Source organism: Rhinoderma darwinii, chromosome 4 (genome assembly GCF_050947455.1).
Source record: "Rhinoderma darwinii isolate aRhiDar2 chromosome 4, aRhiDar2.hap1, whole genome shotgun sequence".
Lineage (NCBI taxonomy): Eukaryota > Metazoa > Chordata > Amphibia > Anura > Rhinodermatidae > Rhinoderma > Rhinoderma darwinii.
In genome coordinates this window covers 86531309-86545777 of record NC_134690.1, presented here as the reverse complement: position 1 = coordinate 86545777, position 14469 = coordinate 86531309, and the positions used below count along the sequence as shown (strand labels likewise).

The following is a 14469-nucleotide window of genomic DNA, read 5'->3' as shown; positions in this document are numbered from 1 at the left end:
GCTCTGTCTCTGGGCGGGAACTAATGGTCTTCCTTAGGTGGCAGACCAGGAGGCCATTGTTAGGCCTCCCGTTGCCATAGCAACCATCGGGAATCTCCTGCGATCGCATCGTGGCGATGACGATTGTTTACAAACCACTAAGATGCCGCAATTGTTTTGATTACGGCATCTAAGAGGTTAATGGCAGGGAGCGGAGCTTGCTCCATTCCCTGCCGTTACAACAGGGTGTCAGCTGCAATATACAGCTGACACCTGCGGCTGATGGTGCAGGCTCAGCTTCTGAGCCCACGCTATCTACTTTTTGCGATCCGAGGCCTTTTAGACCTGCCTCCGGGTTGGTCCTAACAGGCCTCTGTAATTGACAAACAGGAGAACTTGGTAGATAGGAGGCTTAGGCCATTGGTTGCCAAAGCAGTCATCGTTAACCCCGCGATTGCATCGCATGGTGTCGATGTGCTAGTAACCCCATAGATGCAGTGCTCGCTTTTGAATGCTGAATCTAAGGAGTTAATCGGCCAGATCATAGGCTAGCTCCAGTCTGGGCCTTGCAGCAGTAGATAGGGTTAAGCTATCACTGCTTTAAAACTGTGTTTGTAGACACAGGAGCTTATGAACGTGATGCTATAATAGTACGGAATTTCATGTTAACAGGCCAACTCTCATGATGTAATAGTACGTCATAGGGCATTAAGGTGTTAAAGGGTTATTCTTGCCACATACAGACATACAGACATTTATTGCATATTTACAGGATATTCCATAAATGTCTAGTAAATGTGGGTCCCACCTCTGAGATCAGCAACTATGTTGAGAACGAGGGTCATCTGGTGCGGTGGCCACCGCTTCCGGATGGCGAATGAATAGGAAGATGACTGTGCATGTACCCGGCTCTCTACATGTGCTTCTAAGAGCACATGATTGAAGTTCTGTCCGGTGGTCACCTACACTGTGCCTGTGGGAGCTGGTAGCCCAGGACCAAGGGGGCATAATTTGGGAACCAGACTGCTGTTAAGCTGCTGCTGGGCTGCTCTGCCTGTGGGTGCTGTGTTGCTCTGTAATTGATCACAGTGAAGTCTTGCACCCTACAGTAGAACAGGGACTTACAACTTAATGTGAAATTGCAAGCTAGCTTATACAGTACCGTTTGATCAAAATTGTTACTAAGAATTGTTGAAACTTTTTGCTTAGCAGCAATATATCACAGAAAAAGGATGTGTGTGATCCATGTCTTTTTTATCTTTTTTTTTTGTAATACAGTATTTACCTCAATTCACCTCACAAGTCTTTTTGAAGTATAGTAATGTAAAACAGATTCCTCATGAAAACGAATTATAATGGCCCACAATGACATCATCTGCTATGGCTGAATGGATGTATTCGGCTTTGAACCATCAAAGACATTGTAATGCGTAAAATAGGGAAAAAAATAAAATAAAAAGTATGCATGAAAATTATTTTGTACAATGGTCGTTGCCCAACTTTTATACTGCCACCAGCAACAGACAATAAATCATGGATCAATTTATTTACTCCGTTACGGATGTATTCATTATTATCAATGAGTACGAGTGATTCTTATTCAGTCTGTAAATGATGTCATCTTCCCATAGTTTTTGTTTCCAAGTAGCACAATTCATGATGGGAGTGAGAAAGAAGATGCAAATTTCAGTCTAGCCTCAATAGTTGCCAGTGAACTTGCCAAGCACTCTCACTTTATTCAGTGTAGACAATGGTACATCTTGGAGCATGCCTAGTAGACATTTCACTGGCCTGTAGACTGTGAACAAACCTGTTTGTACTGTCGTACAGTTGAGCAGTGCACAGTTAAACCCTAATTGTTATTCAGCTCCTTAGCATAAGCTTCTGGCGTAGCTTACAGTCTTCGCTGGTGCTAAGACTGTCCAAAATAGCAGCAAGAATGCATGCCACCTAAGACCCAGCGGGGGGACGAGAATAATTGCATCCTGGAATCTGGAGTGTGGGACAATTTTATAAAGTTTCAGAAATGTTCAGCGTAATGTACTTTCTTCGGAGCTTCTTCAAGGTAAGCCCTATCCACTTCTAACTATGTAAAGAATGTTTCTTCCTAGCAAGTGAATGTCAAGGCTCTGTCTGGTGGAATGCAGAAAAATCTTTTCCTGGGACTAATGCTTAATAATTGGTTTAATCTACTCTCTATGGCTTTGTTTTTTGTGCTGGAAAAGTTGAATCTGCGCCATATAAGATCCTTATTTCTATACCTTGTGTTTATTAGAAATTGTCTATTATATATTTACAAAGTTGTTGTTTTTTGTCTTTTTTTTGTTGGTAGATTCAGTTGTAATAGAAATCCTATCGATTTTTGTGATGTCTCTATAGTTCAGTACTGTGTATATAACATGTGCGGGATACCACATTGCCTCTGGCGCTACCACTATCACACACCATCACATGCTATCATTTATTTCCAGGGAGGAGTAGAAGAGCTGCAATTTGCAGGTTTAATTTAAGCTTAGATCCAAATATAGTTTGATATTTTACTGCACCTAGCATTAAAGAAAGGGAGGTGGATATGTGGGATGGATTGTTGGCAGAGGCATGGAGCTACAGAGTGTATGGAACAGTATTACTGTAATATAGCTTTGTATTATTACCGGGAGAGATGTCACATTTATTTCTATAGATACAAATATCTAAGACTCTATACAATATGTAAGACTCCATACAATGCAAGAAGAGTCCCAACATTTCCATATACTAAACATATCAGCTCACTCTACTAAGTGGAGCTCACAATCTAATTTCCCTATATCCCATATACATAAACCAGGAGCAATCTCATAGGAAGACAATTGACTTATCAGCATATACTTGGAGCATGGGAGTAAACCAGAGTGAAACCATACAAGTAAAAAGAGAACGTACTAACTCCATTCAGAGATTTGCCAAGTTCAAACCCAGGATCCAATTGTACGATAACAGAAGTGTCCACTGAATGACCTTGTTGGTACTTTTTACAAAATAAAAAATTGGGATTTTCTGTAGTCTTGCTACCCATACGGAAGCTGTTTGATGCCATGGCCAGTCATATAAGGTGTACTAGCAAAGGCATCTTATTTTATATCTAGGAGTTTTAGCTTTGTTTCCATGTAAATTGACATCTGTTACATGTAGGCTTTCTTGCAAAATAATGTGTCCTTTCACTTATGCATCCTCTTGATATACTTTTTTTTATTATTTTATGTATTTATTAGCTATTATGCTAGCACTAACGTATTCGATATTAACATACTGCACAGGGTAAGCCAGTGGTCTCCAACTTAGATGTTATTGCATGCTGGGAGTTGTAGTTTTGCCATAGCTAAGGAGCCACAGGTTGGAGACTCGCATCGGTCCTTGTCCCCAGTGAGGCTTATAAATATATATCCCCTATGAGTCATACACACAAGAACTGAGGCCAATTTTGTTAACAATAATCATGCTATTAGTCCTCATACATGTAAGCATATTTATACTGTAAGGTCTATTTCACACGGCAGTATTTTGGTCAGTGTTTTGTATCAGTGTTAGGGCTTGCCCACGCGTAACGGAGTTGCTTCAGAAAATTTCTGCAGAAATTCTGTTGAAAGTAGCAGACTTTCCGCGGCGGCAAAAACGCACCATTTCCTGTATTTCTGACTGCAGAAAATGGTGTGTGTTTTGCTGCGTTTTTGGCAATGTTGGGAGATGGTGATATCTCCTGTGAAAAACGCTGCAATTAAGTCCACTTTCCGCAGCAGGATTTGGCATGTTGTGATGTGACAAAATACGCAACACAGGTCAATTGCTGCTCGGAATATTTATGCAGCATGTGGATGAGATTTGTTGAATGTCACCCACTTTGCTGCTACTGTATTCTGCTGGGTATTTTCGCAATTCCGAACTAAAAATACGCAACAATTTTGGTACATGTGGACCAGCCCTTAGTAAGTCAAAACCAGGAGAGGGTCCTAGACATGGAAGAGGTGCAAATCTTTCCTTTATACTTTTTCTGTGTAGCTTCCACTCCTGGTTTTCCAAATACTGATGCAAAGTACTGACAAAAATACTGCTGTGTGAAAAAGGCCTAATACAGTGCCCATCGAATTTTGGGGCCCTATTGTACTTCTGTGTGCCTTTAATTTCATAAGGAGGCCTCTATGCAGCATACTCAATCATTGCTTCTAGGGGAGAATATCCCCATAATATGGTGTCATACGGAGAACGATACGGTAGCACACGGAGGGCCCCCATGCACAAAATATATATTATTTTTTTTTAGTCATCAAAACCTCTAAAACCGTGAAATATTTTCTTTTATTGTCTTTTTAAAAAATATTTGACATTTGTACTGAGCATCATTGGTGATGTTCCTCTCATAATATAAAATGACTGTTTATATGTTAGGTCACTGAAGTTACTTGTGTAATTAGCTGAATAATGAACAGTAAACGCTGTGTGATTCAGAAATGATCGCCAGTGATCCAGGACCGGCCTTTAAAGCGTAGTTGGAGATGATGTATAATAACAATGTGTACACGTTTAATTCTATTTATGAGCAAAAGTAGTAAAACACAACAAAATACCAGTCAAGGCTGTGTAAACAAAGAAGTCATATCACGTCTCCAGTAAGTCTAATGATAAGGTTCTGAGCGGCTGTAATGTCTCAGTTTACTGAACATTAGGTGACATGAGATTCGGTGTTTAAGATAGAACTACAGCTCCCAGCTTTCTTCTTTATTTTATTTCTTCATCCATGTACAGTATTTCTACATATGCTTATCGCATGAGCAGTAAAGTTATATAAACTATGTGCATGGCTATTTAATGGATACTGTGAACATGTTTAAAAAGTGTTGTGGGATATGTCCTTCAGGGTCTATTCTCATATCTTGTCTACATGGAGGAGATGTAAATAAATTGTGCCTACACAGCAGTGTTCCTCAAGATCCCAGTGAAAATGTCTTCAATTTACTGTAAGCTGGCCACAGACAAAAGCTAAGGCTGATTTTACGTGGCTATAATATGGTCACCTTTTAGGGTACGACCCTACTCCGAGTTCCCGGACCCCACAATTCTGCAAAACTAAACTTAGATCACTATAGAGTTTTTTACGGTGATATACTGTAAGTTTGGTAATGTAGTACCACAAGGGATCCAGTTGTGTGAAACCGGCCAGACTATCAGATAATTATTGGCCCCAACAATTTTCACTTGACATCTTTGACACCATCCCATCATATCCTTGTTTCCCCTGCCTGGCAGTTCTTGTTTGAGGGTCTGCTAAGCCCCATAGACATTAGATTGTCAGCAAATGTCTTAGAATGTCTATCGCCACATTTATTCAAAGAACTTAGTAGAGAATCCCTGTGTCATGTACCACCCCCTTGAGCCATGCACTCGGCATAACATAGTGCATCCATTTTTGGCTAGAGATTTCCTTTAAATTTGAGAACATATTTGTTGTTATTTTTCCTATGTTCTGCTGAAAGGTGTGAGGATCCAGCAAACTGTAGCCAATCAGCTTTTTCACTATGTTAGATACTGTGTTTCGGAGGATCGAAGCGAAGCAGTGACCTGTCCATTGTTTGAATATTTTTATAATGAGAGGAAGAACATGAAAGTGTACAGAGGTCAGAGACTAAAGCTGGCCATATACATTAGAGAAAAGTCAGCAGAACCCACAGGTATAGACAGAATCAGTCAACAAACTTGTGTATAAGTCCTGCGGACTGTCCACCGATGTCAGATGGAGAGGGAAAAAGGGATTGGGCATGTTGGATTTAAACATGCCTTGATCTTTTGCTTTTGCGGGAGATAAGTCACTGCCTTTGCGGGAGATAAGCCACTGCCTGAGGTGTCTTATTCCCCTCTCAACCATTGAAATAAGCAGTCGAGCGTGCATGTTTATGGTGGAGTTGTCAGAAATAGCTTGCGGCCCAATAAATTTTTGGCTTACAGCTATCTCATGTGTATGGCCAACTTTAAGCTGAGCACACAGATGTGATAGCTGTAGTACAACATCTATCACCCTGACTCCCACATAAAGATGCATGTACAGCTTGTCACGGTCTGTGGGCAACGCCGTAGTGGGGAGGCAGCTGGCCAAACAACAGAGTACCCCAGCAATACAAAGTCCCGCACTAGGGTACCTGAATAGTCCAGACAGTGGCTGAGGCTTGGGCTCGGATGGAGATGGCTGCAGCAGGTTACGCCAGATGTGGCGGATCACACTGGACGCGGCAGATGACACTGGATGTGGCAGATGGCACTGGACGTGGCAGACGACAATGGACGTGGTAGATGGCACTGGACGTGGCAGACGACAGCAGGTGCTGAGGGACGCGACTCCAACACTAACAGGCTCTGGAACAAGGACACAGCACGGGATACAGGATTCAGAGCACGGGTAACAACAGGAACAGGATAACACTAAGGGACCATTTGCCAGACTGACATGGGAACACTAACAACACTCAGACAAGGATCAGAAGGGCAGGGCCCTTTTTATAGTCCAGGGAATCATGGGCAGTTGATGATGATTTCATTTGTGCACGCTGGCCCTTTAAGGCCGGCTACGAGCATGTGCGCGCACCCTACGGGACACAGCGGGCCAGAGCGGAAGTGAGTGCTGGCGTCTCCTAGGATGGAAATGTGAGCCAGAGCTCACAGATCCATGGCTGCGGCCGCCGGGGGTGAGTAAACCCTACGGTCCGCGGCCATGGACGCTGCACAGCTCAGTCAAATGAGCATGTTGTTTTAATAGGGGGAGGGGGGTAAGCAACTGCCAGACACCTTTGGGTACACTTATCTACTGTGGGCAAAAGGACATTAAGGGCTAATATACAACTTATTCGACTCTTTCTTTCCCAGGTGGTAGTTATCTTGGGACACTCAGGCTTGTTGCTCGACCCTAGAGAAATTGGTGAGGTCCACTGTCATCTAAAGCCAACTTGAATGTATAAATTAAAAGAAGCAGAGTCATCCAGGCTTCAGAAAGAAAGATGGCAAAATACTGTGATGTCAATGTTCTTACAATGACAAATGTATATACATTTCTTCCATAATTTAATTGTGGTTGTCCTAACTGAACAGTTTATAGTGTATGGGTATAGTATATGGGTCCTGTGAGATTTCTTGGAATGGCAGGGCCCGTCCATTATCGGCCCCCCAGATCAGACAATTAGCCTGGTCCTTACACCACCGGAAATACAAGTAGGCAATTAATTAATACTTACCCCCTTGTAACATTATTATTGGAAATGCTCTGTTTAGCTGCAGGAGCACTCTAAAAAAAAAATAATGGCCCGATGTATAACTTGAAGCTCCTATGCCCAATGCAAAATTTGCAACAGGGTACCCCATCTACCATGGGCCATTCATAATACGAGTGTTTTCTTATGAGGCAGAGAGACCACTGAGCCCTCTCAGAAACCAGGGCCTGGGTGCAACTGCTATCTTGGTACCCACTTTAGCTACACCCTTGGAAATGGCAGAGGCGCTTCATGTGAGTCCAGTCACCAGAATATGGTCTGCCAACTGAAGTAGCCTGTATTCTGTCAACGAACTACAGAGATTGAGCTGATTGTTACTGTATGGTGCTAGTGCTAAATTTATATAATTTCCTAATATATTCTTTAGAGCAGTTCAACAATGGAACTACACAGTAAATTTGATTACTCTGCTTGGTTGGATGGTTTAATCCACTAGGTGGCATTATCAGTCTCAAATAATTACTATTGCACTCCTCCTTTTCTATACAGTACTATTCTCCAGTCCTGGGGAGATCTGGATAGTTTAAGTTTCATCCGTTTCTTAACCATTTACATGCACTTTATTAATAGTGAGACATTACCTCTTCTTGTGTTATCATTTCTTGCGATTCACTTTATTTGCACCTGGAGGTGGAGATGTTCCCTGTATACTGGACTTGTAGTCAGGTTTGTTATTTTTTGCATTATAGGTATTGGGTGTTTTGGCCGCCGTCGCAAACCGCCGCCATCTCTCATCTCCGGCAGCCGTGATCACAGACCTCTGACTTCCTGTCGGTGTCTCCCTCCCCGGAGACACCAGTACACATGGCCATACTGCTCTGCACTGTCTGCTAGGATGCGCACGCACACGTCCTCGGCCTTAAAGGGCCAGCGCGTGTAAAAAGTTCCCCATCCAATCCCTAGATCATACTGGACTATAAAAAGTGCTCTGCCCCTCCACTCCTTGCCTGAGCATTGTTCCCATGTATTCCCATGTTAGTCTAAGCAAATGGTCCCTTAGTTGTTATCCTGCTCCCAGTGTTCCCGTATTCTGCTTCCTGTATCCCGTAACTGTGTTTATTCCTGAGCTGTAAGCTAGTGTTAGAGTTGTCCAGTGTCATCTGCCACATCCAGTGTCATCTGCCACCCCAAGCATCATCTGTTCCAAGTGTCTGCTACACCACAAGCCTGCTACTCCGAGTATCAGCCTGATGATCTTCCCAGGTACTCTTACCCCAGAGACTGTTATTGACTGTTGTTTAGCCTTGGCCAGCTGCTACTCCAATATGGCGGAGCGGCCTAGTGCATCCACATACACCACGGGCGTGACATTAGGCCATAGTGATCAAAGTTTTGTTACTTTAACCCTTTCTTACTTGTATATGTATTTTATGTAATTGTTACCACTTGGTCTGATCTTTTGGTGACATAGATGTGTTTGCCCCCCACCTTTTCTGATATTTCTCTGCCATTGATTCACATTTATATAACGTTATGGATTTCGTGTATTTTTTGCTACTGAAAAAATAAAGACTATGAGTATTGAATAATGTATCTTTTTACAATGATAATTGTTGCGCTTTATGTACCTAATGTAGAAAAACAGGTTACTACGTTTTTTTGGAGAAAGAGGAAAAGCCTTATGGCTACTGAAGCATGAGCATGTATCAAAGAAGGAGATTTTGTTGGAGGCCAGGGACTGCTTATTGTTCAAGTTAAATAGAAAAAATGAAACATGGGCTCTCTTGGGGAGGGTTATTTTAAGAGCGGGCACATGAACATTCACAGGCTTGGTGTAGGGGAGGGGTTTTAGAACTAATAAAAGTCAGGCTTTAGAAGGGTCCATCCAGTCCTCTGCTTTTAATAGGAAATAACTCAGATGTTTTTAGATCATGGGAAGGATACTAACAATCATGGTGAAACATCTAATTGCATATATGACTGGAGGTATAACTACATGTAAACATCTACCTTTTAACTGGCCCTGGTATGATGTAATGGCAATCCCATAAATGTGATGGTTGCAAATAGTATCAGGTGTCCTGCCCCATAAACCAATATTGCAAAAAATTATACTGTAAGGACACCCCCTTCCTACAGCTCCCACACGTGCAGAAAAAATGCTCTAAATGTATACACACTACTCCAGCACGACACCTAGCACTACATTATCTTCTACTGCGTAGTGCAGAAGCAGAAATGGTAGTGATGCTCATGCTACCAGGCCTTGGCGTAACTACAGCTGTAGAAGACATAACAGCTACTATGGACTCTCGAGGCTGAGAGTGCCCATTCAGGTGCAGGAATGTCATTCCTTGTGGATAAAAATTTAGACTTTGCTCCTTTGTGCAGAACATCTGAAACTACTGTCCATCCATTTATTGTTGCACTAGTTACAGTGTACGTAAAGTAAGAAAACCAAAAAAACCCACACAACAGGAGCTTTGTGACTGGAAATGAATAATTTTTCTTTCGATGATGTTGACAGTTCTATCTGAATCACAGCTGATTCCTGCAATAAATAAATCCCTATACATAAACATTTTGGATTAAATGACAGATTTAAAAGTTAATTATCCAGCATTCTTGATAACATAGCACTGCACAGAGCTGTTCAAGGATGGATGAGACTGTACAGATCACTTTCTTTGAGCTTTAGTTATTCTTTGTAGCGTCTCAATTAGGATATATTAAAATAAATAAAGTTTAACCTCTTCCCGCTGCAGCCACTTTTGACCTTCCTGACAGAACCTTATTTTTCGCTTTTACCTAGCCAAGCGATTCTGAGATTGTTTTCTTGTGAAACCTTGGACTTGAAGTTAGTGGTAAAATGTGGTCGATACATTCAGTATTTAATTGTGAAAAACAGAATTTTTTTAAAAAAATGAGCATTTTTCTAAATTTAAATGTATCTGCTTGTAAGACTGATACTAATACCACACAAAATAGTTACTATTTCACATTTCCCATATGTCTACTTTAGATTGGCATCTTTTTTGAACGTCCTTTTATTTTTCTAGGACGTTACAAGGCTTAGAACTTTAGCAGAAATTTCTCACATTTTTAAGAAAATTTCCAAAGGCTATTTTTACAGGTACCAGTTCAGTTGTGAAGTGGCTTTGAGGGGCCTATACAATACAAACCCCCATAAGTTGCCCCATTTTAAAAACTGCACCCCTCAAAGTATTCAAAACAGCATTTAGAAAGTTTCTTAACCCTTAAGGTGTTTCACAAGAATTAAAGCAAAGTGGAGGTGAAATTTACAAATTAATTTTTTTTTGCAGAATTTAATATTTAATTATTTTCTGTAACATAGAAGGTTTTACCAGAGAAACACAACTCAATATTTATTGCCCAGGTTCTGCAGATTTGAGAAATATCCCATATGTGGCCCTAGTGTGCTAATGGACCGAAACACAGGCCTCAGAAGCAAAGGGGCACCTAGAGGATTTTGGGGCCTTCTTTTTATTAGAATATATTTTAGGCACCATCTCAGGTTTGAAGAGGTCTTGCGATGCCAAAACAAAGGAAACACCCCAAAAAGGTCACAATTTTTGGAAACTACACCCCACAAGGAATTCATCTAGAGGTGTAGCGAGCATTTTGACCCCACAGGTGTTTCATGGATTTTATTAGAATTTGTCATGAAACTTTTTCTTCAATAAGACATAGCTTTAGCGCAAAATTTTTCATTTTCTCAACAAATAAAAGAAAAAAAGAACCCCAACATTTGTGAAGCAACTTCTCTGGAGTACGGAAATACCCCATATGTGGTCATAAACTGCTGTTTGGGCACACAGTAGGGCTCAGAATGGAAGGAGTGCCATTTGTCTTTTGGAGAGCAAATTATGCTGGATTGGTTTGTGGGCGCTATGTCGCATTTGCAGAGCTGCTGTGGAACCAAAACAGTGGAAACCCCCCAGAATTGACCGTATTTTGGAAACTACACCCCTCAAGGTATTCTCTTAGTGATGTAGTGAGCATGTTAACCCTGCAGGTGTTTTGTAGAAATTAGTGTGCACTCGATGTTGCAGAGTGATAATGGGATTTTTTTCCATAGATATGCGAATATGTGGTGCCCAGCTTGTGCCACTATAACGAGACAGCTCTCTTATTATTATGCTTTGTTTCCCGGTTTTAGAAACACCCTACATGTGGCCCTATTCTTTTGCCTGGACGTTCGACAGGGCTCAGGAGTGAAAGAATACCATGCAAAATTGAGGCCTAATTTGGCGATTTACAAAGTATTGGTTCACAATTGCATAGCCTTTGATGTGAAATAAGAAAAGAAACCCCTGAGAAGTGACCCCATTTTGGAAACTACACCCTCAAGGCATTTATTAAGGGGTGTAGTAAGCATTTTCACCCCACAGGGCTTTACACTTTTTTTTTAGCCCCACTAGGGGACTTGAAGGTCCATGTGTCAGTCATTCACTGACAGCAAGCCTATTAGAATTTTCCTCTGGGCGGGCCTAATTGGCTTCCGTAATGGCAGAGGAGAAGGCCACTGTTAGGCCTCCTGTTGCCATAGCAGCTGTCGGCAGCGCTGCGACCGCTTTCGATCGCTGCATCTAAGGGGTTAATGGCAGGAATCGGTTCTAGCTCCGGTTCCTGCCGTTACAGGTGGATGTCAGCTGTAACATACAGCTGACATCCAGTGCTGATGACTCCGGCTCAGCTTCTGAGCCGGCGCCATCTTGCAGGTGGCTACGGATGTCTTTTAGGCCCCGCCTCCGGGTGGGGCCTGGAAGGCTTCTGTACCAGGCAGACCAGGAGGCCAGTATTAGGCCTCCGGTTGCCATTGCAACCATTGGCACCCCGGCAATTTCATTGCTGGGGTGCCGATGAGCTGCAAACCGCTTAAATGCAGCAATCGCTTTTGACTGCTTCATTTAAGGAGTTAATGGCGGGGGTCGGAGCTAACTTCGGTCCATGCCATTACCCCAGGGTGTCAGCTGTAAGATATAGCTGACAGCCGGGGATGGTGGCACAGACTCAGCTTCTGAGCCGATGTCCACCATTTGTCGTATGGATACGGCAAAATGCGGGAAGCACAAGCTTTCCATGATGTATTCATATGACAAAAGTCAGGAAAGGGTTAAACAGCCAAACTCTATTAACCGTGTTTATGCCATCACACATACCACATTACCTGTCACGATACTATCACTTCCATTAATTGTGTTAATGGACTGTCAAAAATAATTAAATTAATATACTGCCCCGTCAACAACCCATAGAACACAACTCCTGTAATCTTACACATTATGTTGACAGCAAAATGGGTCAGCAATCAACATGTCTCATGAAAACTTCTACCTTTACAACTAAAGCCAGAGATTAGTTTATTGCAACGAATCCAGCTTCAGAAATCCATGGTCATCAACTGTTATCCCTGGGGGAAATTGCGTCTGAAATTGTTAGTCTCTCTCTTCACCAGCGCATAGAGATGAGTTCCCAACGGGTTCCCAGTCTATGACATCTATATGTCCTAATAGGGTACATGGAAAGCGATTGTGGACGTGAGGGAACCCTCTTAAAGGGAACCGGTCATGTTTAAAATGTAGTCACATCTGCAGGCAGCAATAAAGTACAAGTTCTACTGAATCTTTTCCCACTAAATGAATATCAATCTACTCAGCTCAGGTTTCTACATTGAATAGAAGTAGATTCTTTACTGTAAGAGCAGTGATACTATGGGACTCTCTGCCAGAGGACGCTGTTATGGTAAATTCACTGAAAGAGTTCAAAGGAGGCCTGGATGTCTTTCTTGAGTGTAATGATATTACAAGTTATGTTTACTAGATTTCTGGAGATGGATTGTTGATCCAGGGATTTGTTCTGATTCTCAGACTTGGAGTCGTAAAGGAATTTTTTCCCTAAGGTGAGGAAAATTGGCTTCTGCCTCATGGACGTTTTTATGTTACTCTGAATCAACGTTGCAGTATAGTAGGCTGAACTTGATGGACATATGTATTTTTTTCTGCCTTACAAACCATGTTACTGTGTTAGTGTGTAGATGTATGAGACAAATCCTTGTACCGTGTTTTTTTTTAAAATGAATTACAGTAATGTATTATCTATATGAGATGGCGCACTCAGGAAATTGAGGAATGACTAAACTAGATACCATATTGACAGCTGTTTGTACTGTATCACCTGCATCCCTTATCACAGGAGTCTCAAACTCGGCCGGGTAAGTGGGCCACATATAGAAAAAATGGGAAGTTGACGGGCCGCATTACTTTCAAATGTGATACGATACAAAATTATTGTTAATCAATTAGTTATGTGATCTTCTATAACACTATATTACTATAATAATAATAATTATAATAATAATAAGAAGAAGAAGAATAATACTACATTACTATAATAATAATACCGCTAGGTTTAAAATTTTGAGATATTTCTCCACATGCTTATTTCAACAATCCAGTTTTCCAGGACTCCGGCGATGGGGAAGCCCCAGACATCGCTGTCCATATGTGGACAGCGATGTCAGGGAATTCCAGTGTCCCGGAGCAGTCTGTACTAGCGGCTCTGTGGCCTGCGGGCCGCAGATGACAGCCCCAGGGGCCACATGCGGCCCGCGGGCCACGTGTTTGAGAACCCTGCCTTATCATATGCTCTAATATCCCAATGGCATTCCAAAAATGTCCCATCAGTATGAATAAGTCCACCAACACATATATTTTCACATAATGGTTAGTGCAGAAGACCTACTCCATAGTTCTCACCTTTAGTCAAGTTCTGTCTAATCTCTCCTTAATTTCTGACTCACTTATTGCACATTTTGCTTATTCCTGCATCCATTTCGTCACAAAGAAATGTCACCTTCTATCACTAGATAGGGAACGGAAATCTCCTGTCTCCACCTATTTCATAATCTAAATTCCCATTTGGCTCAGATATGAGCAGGCAGTGTCTGCATGAAGTTTGAATGTTATCCTCGTGTTCACATGGGTTTCCCCCAACCGCTGCCATTTTTTTCACAGATGTCAAAGACTTACATCAATTAATTAATTAATTAATTAATTAATACATGGATTGGCAGGGTCCTCCAGAGTGGGAACTGCTCTTACTTAGTGGCTCTCCAGTCACAGGTGCTGGGAGCATTAGAAGACACAGCTCTGATACATATACTATAATGAGCCATGCAGATGTGTGTCCATCACAAGACCATAGACAGAATTTTATCCACTGGAAGTAAACAATG

The 14469-nt window shown here is 41.8% G+C and overlaps 1 protein-coding gene across 1 annotated transcript in view; it reads left to right on the top strand.

Moving 5' to 3' along the window:
- The first annotated feature begins 1951 nt into the window (after window positions 1-1951).
- Window positions 1952-14469, top strand: part of ARHGEF4 (Rho guanine nucleotide exchange factor 4) — a 230153-nt gene continuing 217635 nt past the window's right edge. Inside the window, exon 1 of the mRNA XM_075861300.1 lies at window positions 1952-2044. Within this exon, the coding sequence (XP_075717415.1) occupies window positions 2006-2044 (39 nt within the window). The 5' untranslated portion in view covers window positions 1952-2005. The remainder of the gene's footprint in view (window positions 2045-14469) is intronic.